Source organism: Phyllobates terribilis, unplaced genomic scaffold (genome assembly GCF_046119375.1).
Source record: "Phyllobates terribilis strain yellow unplaced genomic scaffold, ASM4611937v1 Scaffold_405__1_contigs__length_1709751, whole genome shotgun sequence".
NCBI classification, from domain to species: Eukaryota; Metazoa; Chordata; class Amphibia; order Anura; family Dendrobatidae; genus Phyllobates; species Phyllobates terribilis.
The window spans coordinates 458,348-483,829 of NW_027363165.1; the positions used below are offsets into that span (position 1 = coordinate 458,348).

The following is a 25,482-nucleotide window of genomic DNA, read 5'->3' on the forward strand; positions in this document are numbered from 1 at the left end:
CAGCGCCATCTACCTCCGCGGAGCCTCCGGCCTGGTCGCAAGGCCAGGTAGCCCAGGGCGCCGCCGTGCTAACGGTGCCCTTCACCTTCCAGGTGCCCCAGGCCTGGCCGCAAGGCCTGGGCAACCCGGGCGCCGCCACCACCGCGCCCGCGCCCGTGAAACCAAGGGTGCCACGTCTGGGAGAGGACCCCTTCAGCCAGCACACATGGCCGGACGGGCGGCCTTTCATCTGGCCCGAAGAGTTTTTGGAGCTGGAGCGACAAAAGAAAATAGGTCCCTTGTGTGAGCCCCTGATCCCGGCTCCAAAGCCCGTGACTCGGGTCTCGCCTCCTCTTGAAGAGGCTCAATTCGCGTGGGACCCCACGGGAGAAGATTTGATGGGGTTCACCGAAAAGAGCCGGGCGGCCGCAGAAGAGCGCAGTGAGATCTGTCGTCAGCAGCTTGCGCAATTCGCCAAGGAGCGGGAGGAGAGGCGGGTCAGAGAGCAATGGGCCCAGACCCGCAGCGCGGAGCAAAAGAGCCGGACCAGGAGGGACCCCCGTGCAGCGGATCGTCCCCGTACCATCGGGACGGTAATAAAGTTCAACGCGCAGCATGGGTGGGGCTTCATAAAGGACCGTAACCACCTCGGTGACGTCTTTGTTACCCGACGGGACGTCGAGTCCCACCTGCCAGAGGGTCACAAAGGCCGTGACCTCTACGTCGGTGACGAGGTCACGTTCACCCGGCACAAGTGTGCCAAGGGACCGTACGCCCTCCACGTACACCGCCTGACGGAGGAGGAGTTGCGGTGTAGGGAGGAAGAGCCAGAAGACCCGGACGGGTTCAAGGCTAGAAGGTACTATGACTGAAATAGTACAAAGGACTGTATATAGTTACCCGTCGGGGTACCCAAGTAACCGTGGCTGCTTTAAAGTTTAGTCCCCGTTGGGACCAATGAACAGTTTAACCAGTGTGTCCCCTACCCATACCAGGCTGAGGACTGTGAGCAGCCATCCCTTTCCCTTACCTGGCCGGGGACTGAGAACGGCCAAATTCCCCTGTACATAGTTGCGCTTCCTAAGGCGCCCCCTACTGGTTTTATGAGAAACTGCTTTTCAAAAGACTGTCGCACTTTACCTGGTCACGAGTTGCACGGTGACCAGAGGAGGAAGAAAGAAAGAGACGACGAGAATGTTATATATATATATATTTATATAGTGTTTTATATGGTTATTATGAAAAAAAAAAATGTATGTTTTTGTGGTGTTTTGTGTCTTACAGCCCGAGGACGTGCTGTGATTTACCAGGGGGGAATGTAGCACCCTGAGGATTCGGCTGCTACAGGAGTATTGCACCTCAACCCAGAGGTGTGATATTCCACTCCCGGGTAAGGATGGAGAGTGGAACTGAGCTCAGATAGACTGCATGCACTACATACATCCCATTTCAGAGGAGCAGGCCGACGGTACTCCCACTTAGAAATGTGCAGGTACGACCGAGCCTGTTCCTGGCTGGAGTGGGAGGGGGGTGGAACATCCCATGTAGTGTAGGGGCAGATAGGGGGAGCAGTCTGGGTAGTGTTAGGAGCTCATTGGGTGCTGGTCACCTGAGCTCACACATAGAGGGATATAAAAGGAGGGCACCAACTAAGATCAGGGTCAGTTGCAGAGGAGCCTGTCAGTCAGTGCAGAGAACAAGTCAGCAGGAGAGGAAGAGCAGAAAGCAAGCCTGCAAGGAAGAACTGAGGAGAAAGAGAGGCCCTGAAGAGAGAGAGTGGAGCAGAAGGACCCAGAGGGGGACAAAGAAGGGACCCAAGAACCCAAATAAGAACACCGGGTGAGGAGTCAGCACCAGGGTACCGGAACCCAAGCTGGTGGGGGCAAAAACATCCCTAGCCAGAGACCGGAGGCCGTGGGCAGCATCTGCCACGGCCACCCACTACATCCACCCTGAAGGCATACCACATGGAGGGTCAGGGAACCTAAGGCCAAAGGGTTGCCCAACAGAAGGCCCGAGGGAGCTGGACCTAGGTGGATCACTGGTGGGGACGGCAGAAGAACGGACAGAGGGAGAGCTCAGGGCCACGCTCCGGACTTGTTTGGGGGTTGGCCGGATCCAGGACCTGGTGGACGCAGCACGGCTCGGGTGGTCACTCGGAGCTGGAGTGACCCGTACAACATCTGCAGTAAGTAAATACCCTAAACTGCACAACCCGACTCTGTCATTAATTGCCGTCTGCACCGCACCACCACAACCCCCATCCTCTGCACCTGTCCCCCTGAGGCAATACCCCTCCCGTTGGGGGTTATCCCATCAAGCTGCACAACACCATCAGCCTCAGTGGACCCTGCTGCAGCGGCGGCCACAGTGACCGCAACACAACGGGTGGCGTAGTCGACACAAAAGAACTTTAAATAACATCTGTAGGACTGCCACATAACACTGAGTTTGACACCCTGGGCACGGGCCGGGTCACAGCCACTCGGAGACTACAACCCCCATCTGATCCGGTGCCGGGTATTCCCCTCAAAAGGAATATGTCCCAGGGGGCGCGTCACATGGACAGGGGCGTTACATGTCGCTGACTGGGCACTGGGTAACTATGGTGACAGCAGGACAAGGGGCTGCTGTCCAAGTCTTGCCGTCCCCACGAGTTGTGCGTCAATCCTCTTTATCTCAAAGTTCCTCCACTGCTTCTGCCTCCTCAACCTCCTCTCGGTCTTCCACCTGCACCCAAAGCCTGTCTGGTCATGCCACAAGCTTTCTAACTGCGCAGAAGGGATCCTGCACACCTCCTTACTATGCTGGCAGTAGGGCTCAACGTCATCAGGCGGTTTTTACATTGAAATGTCTGGGAAATGTGAGTCACACAGCTGAGGAGTTGTGGTCAGCTCTGGAGAACCAATTTCATGAATGGTTGTCTCCACTGGACCTGAAACCAGGGAAGGCCGTGTGCGACAATGCTGCAAACCTGGGTGCGGCCCTTCGCCGGGGCAATGTCACACACGTGCCTTGTATGGCTCACGTGTTGAACCTGGTTGTCCAGCAATTTTTAGCCCACTATCCCAGACTAGATGGCCTTCTGCAGAGGGCACGGTCGCTGTGTGCTCACTTCCGCCGTTCGCATCCCGCAGCTCAGCGACTTACATCTCTACAGAAGTCGTTGGGCCTGCCACTTCACCGGCTAAAATGCGATGTGCCTACCCGGTGGAATTCAACTCTGCACATGTTGCAGCGACTGTGGCAGCATCGACAAGCCCTGGTGCAATACGTTCTGACGTATAGCCTGGGCCAACGAGATTCAGAGGTGGGGCAAATCACGCTGGAGGAGTGGTCTCAGATCAGGGACCTATGCACCCTTCTGCACAGTTTTGAAATGGCGACGAAGATGTTTAGTGCTGACGATGCCATTATCAGCATGACTATTCCGGTGATTTACATGCTGGAGCACATGTTAAACAGAATTCGGAGTCAGGTGGTGGCACAAGAGGAGGTGGAGGAAGTAGAGGAGGAGGAGTTGTATGCGGAAGGGCTAACATCTGCAAGGTCCTGACGGTCGGCAGCACCAAGGCGGCAGGCATGTGAGGGTGGGGGAGATGGTTTTACCAGGGCGCATGGTAGCAGCCAAACTAGTGAGGAAGGTGCAGGAGCCCAGGAAGAAGTGGAGGACGAACTGATGGAAGACTCATCAGATGAGGGAGACCTTGATCACATTTCTGCTGTGCGAGGTTGGGGGGAGAGGACAGAGGAAGGAAGCATGATTGTTACCTTGCCACCAACACAACAGGGACTTGGTGCTCCTGGATGCGCAACACACATGAGTGCCTTCTTGCTGCACTACCTGCAACATGACCCTCGAATTGTGAGAATTAGAAATAATCCTGACTACTGGGTTGCCACACTTTTTGATCCCCGGTACAAAAGTAAATTTGCAGAAATTATTCCTGCCATAGAAAGGGATGCACGCATGCAGGAGTATCAGCAGAGACTGTTGCAGAATCTTACATGTGCTTTTCCACAAAATACCAGTGGTGCACGTAGTGAATCTCACAGTTCCAACTTGCCAACCGTGGGACCGTCAAGTGTTCAGCACTCAAACCGTAACAGAACCACAGTATCTGCTGGTAACATCAATTTTGCGGAATCATTTCACCACTTTTTTAGCCCATCCTTTGCAAGGCCACAGGAGACAAGAAGTCTGACACATAGTCAACGCCTAGAGACGATGGTACAGGAGTATCTCCAAGTAAATATTGAAGCCACGACTGTGTCACTGGACCCTTGCTCTTTTTGGGCTTCCAATCTGGATAAATGGCCGGAGCTAGCCACTTACGCCTTGGAGATCTTGTCATGCCCCGCAGCCAGCGTTCTGTCTGAACGTGTGTTCAGCGCTGCTGGTGGTCTGCTGACAGATAAGCGCACGCGGCTCTCCACTGATAATGTAGACAGACTCACGTTCATAAAGATGAACAAATCATGGATCCGAAATGACTTTTCTACCCCTGTGTCATCCTGGGGAGAGTAAAAGCTTGATGATTGGTTAAAATCACCCTACCAACCGTTTTAAGCTTTCAAATTACTAATCATGTTTATCTGTATCTTGACTGGAAAATAATTTGGGCTTTGTAGCAGTGTGCAGCACTGATCCTATTAGGCCATCTATACTAAAGCTTCACCAGATTTAAAATTAAAAATAATTTTTAGCTGCATCTAGCCCGGAAAATAATTTTGGGGCTCCGAGATGCGCAAGACACATAAGTGCCTTCTTGCTGCACTACCTGCAGCATGACCCTCATATTGTCAGAATTCGAAGTAATCATGACTACTGGGTTGCCACACTCTTAGATCCCCCAAACTTTTCGATCAACCTTTTCATTTTAATAAAGACCAAAAAAATGGTCATTTTTGAAATTATAAGCATTAGCAGGTTGTTAGAAACTGAAATCAAACAGTTTTCAACTCAAAACTTTATTCTAGGTGATGTTACATTTTCACATAGGACCTCTTGTTCGAAAGGAGCTTCTGAACTCTCTCGTCCATTGAATTTGTCAGGTTTTGGATGGTTTCTGCTTCAATTGTTTTGCATGAGGACAGAATACCCTCCCAGAGCTGTTGCTTAGATATGAACTGCCTCCCGCCATCATAGACACTCCTTTTAATGATGCTCCAAAGGTTCTGAATGGGGTAGAGGTCAGGGGAGCATGGGGGTCACACCATAAGTTTGTCCCATTTTATGCCCATATCAGCCAGAGATGCAGATGTTTTATGTGCAGCATGAGATGGTGCATTATCATGCAGAAAAATGATCTTGCTGTGAAATACACGGTTCTTCTTCTTGAACCATGGCAGGAAGTGCTGTTTGAGAAAATCCACATACATTATGGAGTTCATCTTTAGCGCCTTCAAGGATCCTAAAAGGGCCGACAATCTCTCTCCCCATGATTCCAGCCCAAAACATTACTCCACCTCCTCCTTGTTGGCGCTGTAGCCGTGTTTGCGTGGGGTGTCCATCAACCAGCCATCCTCCACTCCATCCATCTGGACCATCGAGCGCTGCACGGCACTCATCCGTGAACAAAACTGTTTTGAAATCAGTCTTCATGTAATGTTTGGCCCACTGGAGCCGTTTCTGCTTGTGTGAAGTGGATAGAGGAGGTCGACAGGATGGCGTATGCACAGCTGCAAACCTCTGAAGGACCCTGCATCTTGTTGTTCGGGGGACGTTGGAGGCATAAGCAGCTTCAAAAACTTGTCTGCTGCTATGACAAGGCTTTTTTGCCGCTGCTCTTTCAACCTGACGTAATTGCCTGTAGGAAAGAGTCCTCAATTTGCCCTTATCAGCACGCACACGTGTGTACTGTGAATCAGCTACATACTTCTTGATTGCCAAGACACTTCATCCTGATCATCGCACAATGTTGATTGTAGTCATGCCTTGACCTAAACACTCCACAATTTGTTGCTTCTCAGCAGCCGACACATCCTTTTTCTTTCCCATTTTGGCAGAAAATGTAGGCTGCTTAATAATGTGAGAGAGCCTTCTTAAGTAGTCTTGCCTTTCATTGGACACACCTGCCAAACTAATTAGCACAGGTGTCTGCAATTGCTTACAGTGATATAAAGAGCCCTGACACACATCACCATCAATGAGTTTAACTGACAAACAAACAAATTCTTCCCTTATCACTCCTAAACACTTTTTGCATAATAATTTGGAACACAGTGTACATGTGCTTTTCCACAAAACACCAGTGGTTCACGTAGTGAATCTTACAGTTCTAACTTGCCAACCGTGGTCTGTATGGAGTTGTTCAATAAAGGGCCCAAAATTAAGATAACATAGATGGGAGAGGTCTCTATGAATAGGAATTCCTAAGTATTTGATACCCTGTGAGGGCCAGGCAAAGGGAAAGTTGGACTGGATGGAATCCTATATGGATTTGGGGAGGGAGACATCGAGGGCCTCAGACTTCGCTGCATTGATTTTAAAATTTTACCATGTAACAAAGTGATCTATTTCAGCCATAACAGCATGGATGGATATATGTGATTGAGTGATATATACTAGGACATCATCAGCAAATAGAGAGCACTTGTACTCGGTGCCTCCCACCTCAATCCACCTAATATTGGGGTTATGGCGAATTGATGAGAGCAGGTGCTCCATCACTAGGATGTATAAGAGAGGGGACAGAGGACATCCCTGCCTTGTCCCATTGGTGATTGTGAAAGGTGATGAAAATGTTCTGACGCACCCCCTGGGCCTTGGGACACCCGGAGCCGGACCCTTTTTGGTGGATGCTAGTGGTTGTAGTCTTCGTGGCGGCGACCCGGTTCCGTGGCTCAGGGTGGTCAAACCAGTGGCGGAACTATTTATGTGGTTTTGATGTTTACATGTCCGACTACGCCACCCGTGGATTGCGGTCAGAGTGAACCGCCGCTACAGGGCAGACCGCTGAGGCTGGTGTTGTGGGTGCAGCAGAGCGTAGCATAACTCCCCACGGGAGGAGTATAGCCTCAGGGCAGTGTATGCGGAGGATGGGGGTGATGGTGCAGGGCAGCAGCAGTAACGACACGGAGTCAGTGATGCAGTTCAGGGCCTTTACTCACAGTTCTTATTATCCAGACCACGTCTGCAGGTAACGGCTGCCCACGTCATACTGTGCTCACCAGGTGAGGGGCTCAGACAACTCCCAGATAACTTTGGAGCACTTCACAGGACCCCCTTTGTGTGTCCTTTGTCTGGCCTTTCTTACCAACACTTCTGTCCGGCTGCCTCGGGCCTCCTCTTGGTAAACTTGGCGCCAGTTTCCCTGACCCTATGTGGTGCCTTCCTAGCGGGTGTAGCGAGGGGCTGCGCCACATAAAATGTCAGAGCCTCCGGTTTCTAGCTGAGGGTCGTTTCCTGCCTCCACTAGTTCGGGGACCGGTCTCCCCCTTTGGCCTGACCCCTCCACGCAGGTGGATTCGGGCATGCGGTGGCGACTCGCCCGTCCGCACCCCTGGGATCCCTTCATTCCTCGTTCCTGGAGCCTTCTCCGCTCCTCTTCCTTCCTTCTCCCTCTTCCAGGCCTGGGCCTCTGTTACTAGGCCCGCCTCCGGAGCAGAGCTCATGCAGAGCCCCTGCTCCCTGCCACTTCTGCTCAGACTTCTCTGCACTGAACTAAGATGGTGCCCACCTTTTATACTCCCTTCTCAATGCACCCAGGAACTGCTTCCTCCCTGCTCCTGCACTACAGGGTTCCCCTTCCTCAGTGTTCCCTCCCCCCACTCCAGCCAGGGACAGGGACTGTCGTGCCCATCTCAGGGGCATATTGGTCGCCCTGCCCCACGGCAATGTGGTGTAATGCATGCAGGTGTCGGGTCCTGATCCACACTCCATCCTTACCTGAGAGTGAGATATCACACCTCTGGGTGAGGTGCAATACGTCTGTAGCAACCGAGCCCTCAGGGTGCTACAGTTCCATTTATCTTCAGCCTAGGTGACGTATTGTGATACAGGGCCATGATTTTGGCTATAAAAGGGTCCCCTAGACCCCTACCCCAAGCTTTTTAAGAGAATCATATATGGCGTGCCAGGAGACTCTATGGAATGCTTTCTCAGCATCCAACGAGAGTATCTAATTACAAATTTTTAACTGCATCTAGCCCAGGAAATACTTTGTGCCTAGTAGCAGTGTCTGCTAGTCAGCGGATTATCCCGGCTGTTAAGCAAGCTACACCACCTGTAGTTTGGACACTTAATTTTTTCAAAGGAAATGCTTCGGGACCACGGGATATTCAGTGAAGAGCATCAGGAGGCACCCCAAGGCATAGGGGCTGGGACTGGCAGTAGGATGCCTTGCGGTGGACAGCCGAGCTCGATCCTTATAAAAGCTTTTTAACTGCAGCAGCTTTAGTGGACGCTACTGGAGCTGGAATTACGCGGCTGCTGGCATGAGACTTGCCCTCCAATAGATCCTTGTAAATGGATTTAAAGTGTATTCATTCAAATTAGAGAGACAATTTAAATTAAAAAGCTTAGAGCTGCCTCCACCACAGGGGGGCTCGCTCGACCCACCAGTGGACAGGCACCAGTATTGGGAGAGGGGGGCTGGCCATCAGGGTTCACCGCGGCTCTGGCACAAACCCGGCGACACGGAGGTGGCACGGGCAGGAGCGGACTGGCCGTGTCGGCTTCTCACTTTTTGGATTTTAGAAGGGCATGACATGCCTATATCTGTGTCTCCCCCTCCTTTTACTCCTCCACTTCTTTTATTTTCGCATGACTATATGTACTTGTCACTTTTCCATGTGTTAGTTATGTCTTCTGAGCAGTTTGTTAGCTTTTGGACACCTTTGAAGGTGTTTTCTATGTGTTTCTATGTGTTTTTGTTTGCCTGCCATTGGTTTTAACGGTGTTCGAAGGTGTTCGACGAACAGTTCGGCGAACACACGGGTGTTCGACGAACCGAACCGAACTCGAACACTACGGGGGTGGCTCAACACTAGTTAACTAGCTCCTGGAAGACGGCTGGAGCATTACAGAGACCGAAGGGCATCACACGGTATTCGTAGTGACCGTCCCGGGAGTTGAATGCCGTCTTCCACTCGTCTCCCTGGCGAATCCGGACCAGATCGAGCTTGGTGAAAATCTTTGCGCCTTTTAGGCGATCAGACAGCTCCGAGATGAGAGGCAGGGAGTACTTATTTTGATGGTAATCTGGTTTAGACCCCTGTAGTCGATACAAGGACGCAGAGAGCCGTCTTTCTTCTCGACAAAGAAGAATCCTGCTCCAGCTGGAGAGGTGGATTTCTGGATAAATCCCCTAGCAAGATTCTCCTCTATGTACTCAGACATAGCACGGGTCTCGGCCAGCGACAAGGGGTAGATTCGCTCGCGGGGAGGTGAAGCACCAGGTACTAGGTCGATGGGGCAATTATACGGTCTATGAGGTGGTAGTGTCTCCGCTTCCTTTTTGTCAAAGACGCCCGCATAGGACCAGTAGGGAGCCGGCAGGCCAGGTAGGTTAGCTGGATTAGACGGGGGTCAAGCAGGATGAACCATGAGTCCTGTCTGGTTCCGGCATTCCTGACCCAAACGGATCACTTCACCAGATCTCCAATTCAGGACGGGCTCATGTCTCTGTAACCAGGGCAGACCAAGCAAGAGGAGATGAGAGAGACCGGACAGCACATGAAAGGAGATCTTCTCCGAGTGCAGCATTCCCACCTGAAGAGTTACAGGCTCAGTGTCAAGCCAGATGGTTTCCAGGATAAGCTTCCCATCCACAGAGGAAACCGCCAAAGGTTCAGCCAGATGTATGGTAGGAATCTGATAATGCTCCACAACGGCCTGTTGAATGAGATTCCCAGCGGCTCTGGAATCCAAATAGACAGTATAGAAGAAGCAGGTCTCACCACTGGTGACAGAAACGGACAGAGTCAAGGACGGAGAGGAAGAACTCTTGCCTAGGACGAGCGGTCCTAGACACTGGAGTTTCCCTGTCTCACCGGGCAGGAACGGATCAGATGCTCTATACTGCCACAGTAGAAGCAACGCCCCTCGGCGCGGCATGTCTCCGGGCGAGACTTGACCATCTTGATTTGGTCACTTTGCATTGGCTCTGGAGAAGACACCCAGGGATGGCTGGTTGAGAGACTGGGTTTTGGGAGGTTGGAGCGAGACGCGGAGGTCTTCTCTCCCAGGTCGTCTCCTTAGCACGCTCCAGAAAACGGATGTCAATCTGGGTAGCTAATGACACCAGGTCGTCCAGGGTGGGAGGTATGTCATGGCCCGCTAGCTCATCCTTGATCCGTCCGGAAAGGCCTTCCCAAAAGGCGGACACCAGTGCCTCATTATTTCAGGCCAGTTCAGATGCGAGGGTGCGGAAACGCACGGCATACCGTCCCACAGAGAGACTCCCTTGACGGAGTCGGAGAAGTGAGGAAGCAGTAAAAGATCTTCGTCCAGGTTCATCGAACACCTTCCGGAAAGCCGCGAGGAAGGCCTGGAGATTGGACACCAGAGGATCCCCTCTCTCCCACAGAGGGTTAAGCCATGCCAACGCTTCTTTGGTGAGGTGAGACATGACGAATGCCACCTTGGCCCGGTCGGACACGAACTGGTGTGCCAGAAGTTCAAAGTGCAGCGTGCATTGATTTATGAAGCCCCTACATAGGACAGGGTCACCATCGAAACATGGAGGCGCAGAAAGCCAGGATCCGAAGCCAGGTGCCATACCGCCACTGGGTTGAGGTGCTGCCGGAGTGGGTGCCCCTCGGTTAGAGACGGACACAGTCGGGGTGGACAGCGTGTCCAGATAGAAAAAAGAGAGGGGTCGCTCACTGGTCTATTCGGGTGCTCTGAAGAAAAGAGTAATCTCAATTGCAAAAAGAACTTCGGCACTCCATACATGAATATATAAGAAATATTGTATCTAGACTAATGTCACTTTGAAAAATGAAGGTTTTTTGCGCATAATTTGGCCAATTTATGTGTGCCCATCAACCACGACAAGGTCACCTTCGTATGATGGGAAACTACGCTACGCTACCACTGGATATGCCACTCTTGGGCTGTAAGCCTGTATGGACAATATGTCTCTGCTTGGGCTTTTAACCTACAATGTATGGGCTGGTAGAGCTAGTTAAAACCACCTGTGACTGAATGGGCACACATAAATACGAAGGTGACCTTGTCGTGGTTGATGGGCACACATAAATTGGCCAAATTATGCGCAAAAAACCTTCATTTTTCAAAGTGACATTAGTCTAGATACAATATTTCTTATATATTCATGTATGGAGTGCCGAAGTTCTTTTTGCAATTGAGATTACTCTTTTCTTCAGAGCACCCGAATAGACCAGTGAGCGACCCCTCTCTTTTTTCTATTAATCATTTTTGGGATCCCGCTCCTGGAGCATTGCAGCAGGTACGTGTTCACACTATTAGAAGTTTGACAGCCTTTTTTCTGACCATGTGTCCCTCCCATTCAGTCACAGGTGGTTTTAACTAGCTCTACCAGCCCATACATTGTAGGTTAAAAGCCCAAGCAGAGACATATTGTCCATACAGGCTTACAGCCCAAGAGTGGCATATCCAGTGGTAGCGTAGCTTCCCATCATACGAAGGTGACCTTGTCGTGGTTGATGGGCACACATAAATTGGCCAAATTATGCGCAAAAAACCTTCATTTTTCAAAGTGACATTAGTCTAGATACAATATTTCTTATATATTCATGTATGGAGTGCCGAAGTTCTTTTTGCAATTGAGATTACTCTTTTCTTCAGAGCACCCGAATAGACCAGTGAGCGACCCCTCTCTTTTTTCTATTAATCATTTTTGGGATCCCGCTCCTGGAGCATTGCAGCAGGTACGTGTTCACACTATTAGAAGTTTGACAGCCTTTTTTCTGACCATGTGTCCCTCCCATTCAGTCACAGGTGGTTTTAACTAGCTCTACCAGCCCATACATTGTAGGTTAAGAGCCCAAGCAGAGACATATTGTCCATACAGGCTTACAGCCCAAGAGTGGCATATCCAGTGGTAGCGTAGCGTAGTTTCCCATCATACGAAGGTGACCTTGTCGTGGTTGATGGGCACACATAAATTGGCCAAATTATGCGCAAAAAACCTTCATGTTTCAAAGTGACATTAGTCTAGATACAATATTTCTTATATATTCATGTATGGAGTGCCGAAGTTCTTTTTGCAATTGAGATTACTCTTTTCTTCAGAGCACCCGAATAGACCAGTGAGCGACCCCTCTCTTTTTTCTATTAATCATTTTTGGGATTCCGCTCCTGGAGCATTGCAGCAGGTACGTGTTCACACTATTAGAAGTTTGACAGCCTTTTTTCTGACCATGTGTCCCTCCCATTCAGTCACAGGTGGTTTTAACTAGCTCTACCAGCCCATACATTGTAGGTTAAAAGCCCAAGCAGAGACATATTGTCCATACAGGCTTACAGCCCAAGAGTGGCATATCCAGTGGTAGCGTAGCATAGTTTCCCATCATACGAAGGTGACCTTGTCGTGGTTGATGGGCACACATAAATTGGCCAAATTATGCGCAAAAAACCTTCATTTTTCAAAGTGACATTAGTCTAGATACAATATTTCTTATATATTCATGTATGGAGTGCCGAAGTTCTTTTTGCAATTGAGATTACTCTTTTCTTCAGAGCACCCGAATAGACCAGTGAGCGACCCCTCTCTTTTTTCTATTAATCATTTTTGGGATCCCGCTCCTGGAGCATTGCAGCAGGTACGTGTTCACACTATTAGAAGTTTGACAGCCTTTTTTCTGACCATGTGTCCCTCCCATTCAGTCACAGGTGGTTTTAACTAGCTCTACCAGCCCATACATTGTAGGTGAAAAGCCCAAGCAGAGACATATTGTCCATACAGGCTTACAGCCCAAGAGTGGCATATCCAGTGGTAGCGTAGCGTAGTTTCCCATCATACGAAGGTGACCTTGTCGTGGTTGATGGGCACACATAAATTGGCCAAATTATGCGCAAAAAACCTTCATTTTTCAAAGTGACATTAGTCTAGATACAATATTTCTTATATATTCATGTATGGAGTGCCGAAGTTCTTTTTGCAATTGAGATTACTCTTTTCTTCAGAGCACCCGAATAGACCAGTGAGCGACCCCTCTCTTTTTTCTATTAATCATTTTTGGGATCCCGCTCCTGGAGCATTGCAGCAGGTACGTGTTCACACTATTAGAAGTTTGACAGCCTTTTTTCTGACCATGTGTCCCTCCCATTCAGTCACAGGTGGTTTTAACTAGCTCTACCAGCCCATACATTGTAGGTTAAAAGCCCAAGCAGAGACATATTGTCCATACAGGCTTACAGCCCAAGAGTGGCATATCCAGTGGTAGCGTAGCGTAGTTTCCCATCATACGAAGGTGACCTTGTCGTGGTTGATGGGCACACATAAATTGGCCAAATTATGCGCAAAAAACCTTCAGTTTTCAAAGTGACATTAGTCTAGATACAATATTTCTTATATATTCATGTATGGAGTGCCGAAGCGACAGCGTGTCCAGGCGGGAGTTGACTGTCCGCAGATAGAACAGGATAGTTTCCTGTTGGGATCTCTGACGAGAGACCTCCAGGTACAGGTCTGGGAGCGAAGGAGCCTGGGGGCCACCGGATTACATGGCCTGTGCAAACTGTTACGGATTCGGGTGGTGGAACCTCTGTGCTTCGATGCAAGGAGGGACCAGAGGGGCGTAACTAAGTGCCTACTCGGACCGACCCAGGTCACACGGAGGCTTAGTTGACTCCGTGAACCAAGGAGGGACCGGGCAGGTGAACCAGGTTCCACTCTGTGACCAACCTTGTGTGAGAGCAGGTGACTCCCATGGGTCAGGTGACAGAAGCTGACAGGTACAGCGGATAAGCACGGCAGGTAGGCCGGTGGGTGATCCGGGTAGACAAGCAGGTGGGTATGGCAAATAGTCAGACAGGTGCTCCGGGTAAGCAAGCAGGCGGACACGGCAGGTAACCTGGCAGGTGCTCCGGGTAGGCAGGCTTGCGGGCACTGGAACCTGAGGGCTGAGGAGAGTGTTGGTGTGTGACTCAGCGTGGTCTCCAATAAGGCCTTACCCTGGGAGATGGGGGACTCGGAGTCGGGTCCTGTGATGTAGAGATGGGGTGCAGCCGTGGCCCGGACCCGACCCGTGCCCAGGGCCGTCACACTAAAACAAAGAGATGGGCTTATCCGGGTTGAGTGGCTGATCTCGACTACGCCACCTGTGGCACCTGGTGAAGGCCACCAGCTCTGCTGCAGTCCGCTGAGGCATGGTGTTATTGCAGCCATGGTTGTTACTACTCCCCACAGGCGGAGCAGGGCCTCAGGGCAGAGGGACAGGACGACAGGGGTAGTAGTCCAGGGGAGTCTAGTGCTGCGTAGTGTGGTGTAGTGCAGAACAAAGAGTCCGGAGGCCATAGGGGTGAACTTCCAAGGCTTTACTCACTAAAGAGATGGCAGTAGGAAGGCGACTCCCAACTCCTTGCGGAGTCCTGCGGTCACAGAGACAAAGAGGGTCCGACAACCTCCGAGTAAGTCCAGTGTCAAATCAGGACCCTGCACCAGAGTGTTCCTAGACTTCAGACCGGGTCCTTTCCTGTCTGTGTGTAGATAGGCCTTGTCTCCCTCTGAACTCCTCTCAGAAAAAGGGTACGGGTGGCAGCGCCATTCCTTCCGTTACCCGGTGGGATCCTCAGGGCCTACCGGGCTTTCCCGACCAGGACGTGGAGTAGCAAGGTGAGGTGTCGGGGACCGGTTCCCCTCTTGCAGCCGGAATCCCACTGAATACAACAGGTAGGCGAGGACAGGTGGCGTACTCTGCTCCGTCTGCATCCTCCCTGGGATCCATTTGCTGTGGAGCTACACTCTTAAGCTCCGGGCCTTCTTGGTCATGGTCCTTGACCGGGTTGAGACATCCATTATCTGCAACCTGCCCCTCGACCCAAGGCTAAGGTACGAGGGCTGTGTCTCCGTCCTCTGCAGGCTCACACAGGATCCACGCTCAGGGAGGGAGATCACAATACAAAGACCCAGAACCAAAATGGTTTTTTTTTTATTAAATATGAAATTTACAGTGTCACCAAAATGTGAGTCCTCCATCCTCACCCATTAAATGGTTCCCCTATCTCTTGGTTCCCCAGTCTCCCTGTAACCAGGAGGGCAGCACCTGGTGCAATCTAGTCCCCTCTGGTGGGAGAAGTGTGGTGTTGGATGTGAAGGAAGGTTCCTGACCATCGCACTGTTCTTACCTGAGAGGAGAAACATTACACTCCATTAAAGAAATGCAGCATCCTTGTGGTGGTCAAACCCTCAGGGGCGCCACATTGGCACACAAACAACAACCTTGCACAGGCACCTCCATTTTGGAGGAGGTGCTTTAAATAGGGGAAGTCGTCCAGCCATTGGCCGGGGACTCTTTAGGACGGCGCGTGCGCGGCCCCTTAAAAAGGGAAGGAGGGCGCGCGCCCTAAGCACAGTGCCTGGGAAACTGCGCACGGTGCGCACCACAGCAGCAGGGGTGCAGGAAGACACCGGACCGGGACCGCGGCGCTGATGGGAACGAAGTCTCTGCCCAGTAGGAGGCAGAGATGCCGATGCTACACTTTGTCCTACCTGCTCGTATTCAGTCATAGGGGTGTGATTCTCACATTCAGTCATGGGCAGCACCGCATTCAGTCACTGCTGAAGCCACCCATGTATTTGAATATTGCAAGGTTGTGTATAGATCGGAGGTGATTTTTTGTGCTCCTCACTTTAGCCACGCCGCTCTAGACGCTTCACTGCTGAGGAGACTAGATCGGAGTTGCTGGAGTGAGGTCCTCAAAAAATCCCCTCTGATGTAGACAGTTCAGCACTGTCACCACTAGACCGATGTAGACAGTTCAGCACTGACACCAATAGATCGGAGTTGATTCAAGGATCCTTATACTCACTGCTGTCTAGTCGCCTCTACTGGCTTTTTAATGTTTTTCTTATGCTTTTTTATGCATTTGCTCATGTGATGTTTGCTCCATTAAAAACAAATCAAAAATGATTTTTTACACTGTTATATAATTTATGTATTTTTACACTGTTATATATTTTATGGATTTGGGCAAAATTCTTTTTTTTCCTGATTAATGAAACTTATATTTTTATTGTTGCTTTATGTAATATAAAAATTCCCCTTATCGCTGATTGTTCAGTTTTGCCAGAATGTGACTTCTCCCATTTGTCCACAGTCCTGTCCGCAGCACCGACATTGTGAAGAGTGGAGGGAGCTCCACGGGGAGAGGCGTAAAAGAGCGCCCCCGACAGTCACCATAATGTACAACATGGAAGTGACAAATTATTACAGGAATGTCTAAGGTCACTGGAGAACTGTTATAATTTATGCCACTTTTGTGCTGTGCATTCTGATGATTCTGTCGGCTGCTCCGTCGCTGGCTGAGACTTGTGGACATACAGGAAAATTTGAATTCTAACAAAACTGAACAATCAGAGCTGTGTGTAATTTTTTATATTACAGAAAGCGATAATAAAAAAAACTCACTTTATTTAAAAAAAAAAAATTCACAAAGTGGCCGAGCTTTCTCCCTCTCACAAAAAAATCACCTCCAATCTAGACACAACCTTGCCGGGAGCAGTATTCAAATACATGGGCAGCGCCAGCAGTGAGTGAATGAGGTGCTGCCCATGACTGAATAGCAGGATCACACCCCTATGACTGAATACGAGCTGCTAAGACAAAGTGTATATAAAGCTCATCATTATGCTACCATCGATTTTAAAGCAAAAAGCTTGTTAGTGATGCACATTGCATCACTAACAAAGCAATGGGGGCAGTGTACATAGCAACTAGGACGTGACAGGTTCCCTTTAAAATACGACATTTTATTTTGTTTTTAAAAGTAAATTATTATTATGAATTATATAATCATTAATACAAAAATAAAAATTGTGTCACATTCCTTTTAAATAGGACCTTTCACAAATTGAAAACAAACCTGTCCGCAGGATTTTGCTAAGTAAACTTCAGGCAGTGTCATGTTGGGGCTGCTGCACTGATTAAAATGATACCTGAGGTGAAGAAATCCGTCTTGTGGTTCTTGTGTAATCATTGTTTGCAGTTTTGAGTTAATGAGATTCTTGTGCTCTGGGGCGGGACTGTAGGCCGGGTCTTATCCTGATACTCTGGGCCAGATTAGCAAGAACAGATCTGCCCACAGGCCGCCCCAAAGGACAAGTATGTTCTGTATCATAGAGACAGCCAGAAAGAGAGACAGATAGGGGCGGCCTGTAGACAGGGTTTTATCTTGCTGATCTGGCCTAGAGCACCAGGATAAGACCCTGCCTACAGTCCTGCCCCAGAGCACGGGCATATCATTAACTAAAAACTGCAAACACTAATTACACAAGAACCACAAGACGGATTTCTTCACCTCAGGTATCATATTAATTAGTGTAACGGCACCAACATGATAACGCCTGTAGTTTACCGTATATACTCGAGTATAATACGAATTTTTCAGCATTTTCATTCTCTTTAGTAGTGGGCACGGTACTAAAGAGAATGAATATTCACTCTTCTTCTCCACACTGCGAGGCAGTGAGAGGGATCATATGCGAGGGACGATATGTGTCTCCTAGGATGTGCATAGAAGCATTTTGAACCCGCTGGAGTGCATGGCAATCACAGACATAGCTGTGGTTGCAGTGCAGGAAAAAAGTAAAGTTTGAACTTGGTCAAGCTTTTGGCTAAGTTAGATTTAAGAAAACCCAGCATGGGCTTTTATTCTTGGAGTAGACTACAGGATGACAGTGGGGCGGTCCACTCCCTCCAGCCCGGGTCTTGCATGTGGCTCATGTCCACAGTTCTTATTTAAAAACCTGCAGCAAAGGTTTGGATGTGTCAGTGTTTTGTCTACAAGTTGCAGTGCAGCTGGCTTTGCAATACAGGCCTGTGTGAAGCTGAGCACAGAGCCAAGAGAAGCAAAACTCCTGGCACTCCTCAGCGTGACACGTCGGTGCCATCGCCCACGGTAACGGGTTTGGAGAAAGACTGTGTTACGACCCAGCTGTGATCAGGAGGATACCGTTTACCTTTACTTTGTGAGTTTGTTAAGAATAAAGACATTTAAGTTAAACTTTACTGGGTCAGTGCCTCATTACGGCACAGTGTGAATACCACCGCAGTACAACGCACAAAGTCCCGGTGTGGAGAGGAGTGAACATGCCGGCAGCAGCAGCTCACATCAGCGTCTAAGGGCGCATGGCTGTGACACCATGCGCTGCTCAGATGCTGACATGAGCTGCTGCAGAACAGGACGCAGTGCTGGAGTAGAGGTGAGGAAGGAAGGTGAGTATAAGTGTTTATTTTTTTATGTGTACGGTGATGGGGCCATGCATATTAGGATTGGCGGATGAGGAAACCATACATACTAGGATTGGGGGATGAGGGGGCCATGCATGCTAGGATTGGGGGATGAGGGGACCATGCATACTAGGATTGGGGGATGAGGGGGCCATGCACACTAGGATTGGGGGATGAGAGGGCCATGCATACTAGGATTGGGGGGTGAGGAGGCCATACATACCAGGATTGGGGGATGAGGGGGCCATGCATACTAGGATTGGGGAATGAGGGGGCCATGCATACTAGGATTGGGGAATGAGGGGGCCATGCATACTAGGATTGGGGGATGAGGGGGCCATGCATACTAGGACTGGGGTATGAGGGGGCCATACATCCCAAGATTGGGGGATGAGGAGGCCATGCATACCAGGATTAGGGGATGAGGAGGCCATGCATACCAGGATTGGGGGATGAGGAGGCCATGCATACCAGGATTGTGGGATGAGGAGGCCATGCATACCAGGATGGGGGATGAGGAGGCCATGCATACCAGGATTGGGGGATGAAGGGGCCATGCATACCAGGATTGGGGGATGAAAGGGCCATGCATACCAGGATTGGGGGATGAGGAGGCCATGCATACCAGGATTGGGGGATGAGGAGACCATGCATACCAGGATTGGGGGATGAGAAGGCCATGCATATCAGGATTGGGGGTGAGGGGGCCATGCATACCAGGATTGGGGTTGAGGGGGCCATGCATACCAGGACTGGGGATGAGGGGGCCATGCATACCAGGATGGGGAAATTTACCAGTAGCTGCTACATTTCCCACCCAAGGCTTATACTCGAGTCTATGTTTTCCCAGGTTTTTTTTTGTAAAATTAGGTGCCACGGCTTATACTTGGGTCGGCTTATACTCGAGTATATACGGTACTTAGCAAAATTCTGCTGACAGGTTCGCTTTAAGCATGATAAACTCTAGATTCCTGCATGTAATGGCAGAAATTTAGATGAAAAAGTTACATTTTATAATTTTTCTTCTTCCGCGCTCTGTTGTGGAGATATAGGGTGCCACAATTTCTGGTGCCAATTTTCTTCTCATTCAACTTGACGTTTCATTTTGTTCAACTCTGTGGACATGTACTTTCAACCCACTATGATGCTGTTCAATCATAAAAGGAATAAAATATAGCTTTTATTATATATAGTTTAAAAAACACACATATGTACATATCCAGCACAGTAGACATGAAAACACATTGTTAGCAAATGTGTCCACAGTCACAGCACAAATACACAAAAACAGAAATGAATGTACCAGCCTATATTGTCTGCATGGATGGAGTAACAGGTTCAGTACAAATGGAAGCACGATTATACAGAAATAAATGTACACCAAGACCATATATATCAGAAAACATAATCAAATATTATTAATTACAACAATACAAAAAATATATAAAACATGTTAAAAATGGGAAACCACAAGATAAGATCCCTATAAACCATAGAAAACTATGATACCAGCAGGAGATGGATAAGTTAGACATATGTGGAATTGAGCGATAATCTAGATCATTTTCATGGAAAAGGCTGTTGTTTCATACTACTGCTGGGATTGTGGCGCCATCTTGTGGTTTCCCATGTTCAACATGTTTTAATAAGTCAAAATGTTTTTGCATTGTTGTAATGAATACAATTTGATATGTATTTTGATATATAATATATGGCTCTGGTATATATTTATTTCTGTATGATTGAATGAAAACATATTGGTAGGTGAACCAACTGGGACCCTAGTTGTCATGGATGACAGAGTGGGCCAAAAAGAGAAGCTGTCAGCACAAAATTGGAATTTAAAGTAAAGACATACTTTAGATGGTGCTGTAATATTGATTAAATTGATACCTTTGGTGAAGAAAGCCGCTTTGTTGTTCTTCTTTAAATCACCACGTCAGTGTTTTTTTTTATTACAGCGCTGGAGTGGTGCTTCTAATCTAAGGTCCCTGCCCCCAATCTTTTTGTTACCAGCCGCCGTCTTCACCTTCTATCAGCGCCGCTCCAGTCGTCTTCTGCAGTTTGTGACCTGCCGGATCGCTCCAGTGTTTGCTGGACAATCCGGAGGTCAATTTTCAATGCAAGATCTTATGACTATTACCTTTTGACTTCCGATCAGTCAGAAGTTGCGGTCACAAGGTGGCGCCGCGGGACTAGAGCATCGTCGATGAAAGGTGAGGACGACGGCGGGTAAGTATTATACTAGGGTCAGGGACCTTAGATTAGCACTGCAATAATAAAAACCTGCTGGAGTGGTGCTTTAATCCCCATTTGAAGTTTTCTTCTAATCAGATCTCGTTCACAGGGGCTGGACTGTACACTCTGTCTTCTCCTCCCTGTCTGTGATTCCCGGCCCCTCTGGTCTGTGAATAATAGGACCCTGCTTTTTCAGTGACCTTCCTGCTATTTTCGAAATCTCGCACCATCATTACCATGGGCAGCGAATGCGCAGATTGAGTTTTCAGCTCAATGACATCTTTTAGAGATGACTACATGCGCTGCCCATGGCAATGATAGAGCCATGTTATTGTAGGTCAGCCGGTAACTTAATCTGCGCCTGGGCCTTCCATGGCAAAGACAGTGTGAAATCTCAGCAGAGCAGGAAGGTGACTGAAGAATCACTACTCTGACAACCCCTTCTCCATCACTATGTTTCCCCCAAATATATTAACCCCTTCATGACTGGAGCATTTTCCGTTTTTGCGTTTTCGTTGTTTGCTCCCCTTGTTCCCAGAGCCATAACTTTATTATTTCTCTCTCAATATGGCCGTGTGAGGGCTTATTTTTTGTGGGACAAGTTTTACTTTTGAACGACATCATTGGTTTTATCATATCATGTACTGGAAAACGGGAAAAAAAAATCCAAGTGCTGTGAAATTGCAAAAACAGTGCAATTCCACAGGTTTTTTTTTTTTTTTTACCACGTTTACTGAATGCTAAAACTGACCTGCCATTATTATTCTCCAGGTCATTACGAGTTCGTAGACACCAAACATGTATAGGTTCTTCTTTATTTAAGTGATGAAAAAAATTTCAAAGTTTGCTAAAAAAAAAAAAAAAAAAAAAAAGGCACCATTTTCCAAGACCCCTAGTGTCTCCATTTTTTGGGATCTTTGATCGGGTGAGGGCTTATTTTTTGCGCGCCGAGCTGATGCCATTTTGGGGTAGATCCAATGTTTTGATCGCCTGTTATTGCATTTTATTGCAATGTTGCGGCGACCAAAAAAAAACGTAATTCTGGCATTTAGAATTTTTTTCTTGTTACGCCGTTTACCGATCGGATTAATTTTTTTTCATATTGATCGGGAGATTCTGAACGCGGCAATACCAAATATGTGTATGTGTTTTTTTGTTATTTTTTAATTGTTTTATTTTAAATGGGGCGAAAGGGGGATGATTTAAACTTTTTTATATTTTTTTAACATTATTAAAACTTTTTTTTTTTTTACTTTTTGCTTGCTTCAATAGTCTTCATGGGAAACTAGAAACAGCACTTGCCTGATCGGCTCTGCTACATACAGGCAATGAGCAGATCGCCTCTGTGTAGCACAAATGCTCACTTGCTATGGGCTCATAGCAATCTGGCCATGACCATCACTGGGGTCATGCGAACCAATCGGTGATCCATGATCATGTAAAAGACGCGCTTCCGGCGTGGTTAAATGGCGCTGTCAGAGATTGACAGCAGCATTTAGCTAGTTAACAGCCGCGGGTGGATCGCGATTCCACCCGCTGCTGTTGCGGGCACATGTCAGCTGTATGGATGAGGTTGATGATCCGGGGGTTATGACGTGGTGTGTACTATTACGTACCACGTCATAAAGAGGTTAATAACCTCTATACTCACCTCTTGGTGTCGGCATTAGCTCTCCCGGGGCTCCTGTAACATAACTTCATTCCCACAGTCCTGATCGAAATGTCATGCCCACTGAGAAGGTCAGAACTGTGCCAGCGTGGTCACTTGACTGTGCCGACTTCTCCCTAACTGTATGTTTTTCTGGCTTATTCCTCTGTAGGGTATCCAAATTTTGGAGCGTAAGACATATGGCTGGACCCGTAGTGTGGTTCAAATTATTGGAACATTACTGCCATTGGAATCGTGCCCTCGACCTCATTTCCAGGTTGGTGCACTTCTAAGTCATGTGAATCCACAGTGTATTAAAATGAACCGGTTGTGTGAAAAACCGCTATTAACCTGCCGATATGGGTTTAATCTGCAGGGAAATAGCATTCTGACCATGTGTTGCCACTGCACTAGGAGCCTGTCTGCCGGGAGGAAATTAACTTTATCCCCCGGAAGCCTCCCGCTTTCAGTCATAGGGGTGTAAACTGTAACAATGCGTGCCCAGGATGGGTTGCATTTTGAAATATGTAAAGGCGGCCATCTTGGATAACTTTTTTGGAAAATCCTTTTAAATGGAACTTATCTGGCCAAATCACTGACTGTGGCCTCCAATGTGAAATCAAGCAGTGATGTCAACACTTGTGAATTATTAGGTAGCATCATTATTCACAGTAGAGGCTTAAAGCGGATCTATTCCTCCTGCTGCTGAGATCTCACACTTCTCAGTACAAGCTGCAGCTGCAAGTCAGGTTGGGTGGAGATTAAAAACACTACAGCTTCTGAGCTCTCTAACTCTGTAGGTGGACTCATAAAAATGAACATCCTATTATATCAGTATCATACAGCCATTCTGACCTGTTTCGCTAGGTTTAAGCCATCTATCTAACAATGTATATGATTTGAATTGTGGAATCCGTTGACAGATCCACTGTAAAGAGGACACACCACTCTTTTTTTGCATATACCACTCTTGTTCTCAGTATCTGTCATCACGAATGTCCAAGAGGTTCCAGAAATGAATCTAAAGGTTTGCCATCCCTTATGATTTCATGCCTATACTTGTGGCATCACCACTGTTTGTGGAGCCTTAAAGGGAGTCTGTCGGAAGGATCAACCAACCTAAGCCGTCTATGTGGCGTGTAGGTCATAGAAAGTTGAATACAATGATACCTTCATGTCTGCGATCTGATGTCATATTCCAGAGAAATTCACATTTTCTTAATATGTAAATGAGCTGTGGGTCGGACGTGGATCTCCCTGAGAATCTGCCTCCAGAGTTTATTGAGCTTATTTTAAATGAAAGGACACATTACCAGTGTGAGAGATGTAGATCAGGAGAGCAGACTGTCAGTCATTACATGTCTCACACTGGTAACAGAACCTTTCATTCAAATTGAACTCTGGAGTCAGATTCTCCAGGAGATCTATGTTGGGGCCATGATTAAGAGCTCGTGTAGACCGTTGTGCTAACATGTTTTAAATTTTACTTTTTCATGTTTTAATCTACAAATAAATGTGATGTTTTAATGAATTTTGTGGCTGCTGGATTTTCCACTTTTTTTCACAGCTCATTTACATATTAAGAAAAATGTAGATTTCTTTGGAATAAGCCATCAGATCGCAGATATCAAGGTATCAATTTAGTTAGCTTCCTATGACGTACATGCCCATATAGACGGCTTAGGAGGGTTGATCCTACTGACAGATTCCCTTTAAATGGTACAGTGATAAAGTGTAGTTAGATTATATATATATATATATATACACTGTGCAGACCAAAAGTTTGGACACACCTTTTCACTTAAAGATTTCTCTGTATTTTCATGACTATGAAAATTGTACATTCACACTGAAGGCATCAAAACTATGAATTAACACATGTGGAATTATATACTTAACAAAAAAGTGTGAAACAACTGAAAATATGTCTTATATTCTAGGTTCTTCAACGTAGCCACCTTTTGCTTTGATGACTGCTTTGCACACTCTTGGCATTCTCTTGTTGAGCTTCAAGAGGTACTCACCGGAAATGGTTTTCACTTCACAGGTGTGCCCTGTCAGGTATAATAAGTGGGATTTCTTGCCTTATAAATGGGGTTGGGACCATCAGTTGTGTTGTGCAGAAGTCTGATGGATACACAGCTGATAGTCCTACTGAATAAACGGTTAGAATTTGTATTATGGCAAGAAAAAAGCAGCTAAGTAAATAAAAACGAGTGGCCATCATTACTTTAAGAAATGAAGGTTAGTCAGTGCGAAAAATTGGGAAAACTTTGAAAGTGTCCCCAAGTGCAGTTGCAAAAACCATCAAGCGCCACAAAGAAACTGGCTCACATGAGGACCGCCCCAGCAAAGGAAGACCAAGAGTCACCTCTGCTTCTGAGGATAAGTTTATCCAAGTCACCAGCCTCAGAAATCGCAGGTTAACAGCAGCTCAGATTAGAGACCAGGTCAATGCCACACAGGGTTCTAGCAGCAGACACATCTCTACAACAACTGTTAAGAGGAGACTTTGTGCAGCCGGACTTCATGGTAAAATAGCTGCTAGGAAACCACTGCTAAGGACAGGCAACAAGCAGAAGAGACTTGTTTGGGCAAAAGAACAAAAAGAATGGACATTAGACTAGTGGAAATCTGTGCTTTGGTCTGATGAGTCCAAATTTGAGATCTTTGGTTCCAACCACCGTGTATTTGTGCGACACAGAAAAGGTGAACGGATGGACTCTACATGCCTGGTTCCCACCATGAAGCATGGAGGAGGAGGTGTGATGGTGCCGGGGTGCTTTGCTGGTGACACTATTGGGGATTTATTCAAAATTGAAGGCATACTGAACCAGCATGGCTACCACAGCATCTTGCAGCGGCATGCTATTCCATCCGATATGCATTTAGTTGGACCATCATTTAGTTTTCAACAGGACAATGACCCCAAACTCACCTCACTGGCCTCCACAGTTACCAGACCTGAACCCAATCGAGATGGTTTGGGGTGAGCTGGACGGCAGAGTGAAGGCAAAAGGGCCAACAAGTGCTAAGCATCTCTGGGAACTCCTTCAAGATTGTTGGAAGACTACCTCTTGAAGTTCATCAAGAGAATGCCAAAAGTGTGTAAAGCAGTCATCAAAGCAAAAGGTGGCTACTTTGAAGAACCGATTATAAGACATATTTTCAGTTGTTTCACACTTTTTTGTTAAGTATATAATTCCACATGTGTTAATTCATAGTTTCGATGC

The 25,482-nt window shown here is 47.8% G+C and overlaps 1 protein-coding gene across 1 annotated transcript in view; it reads left to right on the forward strand.

The window, feature by feature from the left end:
• Window positions 1–25,482, forward strand: part of LOC141225670 (mitochondrial fission regulator 2-like) — an 80,690-nt gene that overhangs the window by 20,567 nt on the left and 34,641 nt on the right. Inside the window, exon 3 of the mRNA XM_073667075.1 lies at window positions 22,424–22,526. Coding sequence (XP_073523176.1) covers window positions 22,424–22,526 — 103 coding nt within the window. The remainder of the gene's footprint in view (window positions 1–22,423; window positions 22,527–25,482) is intronic.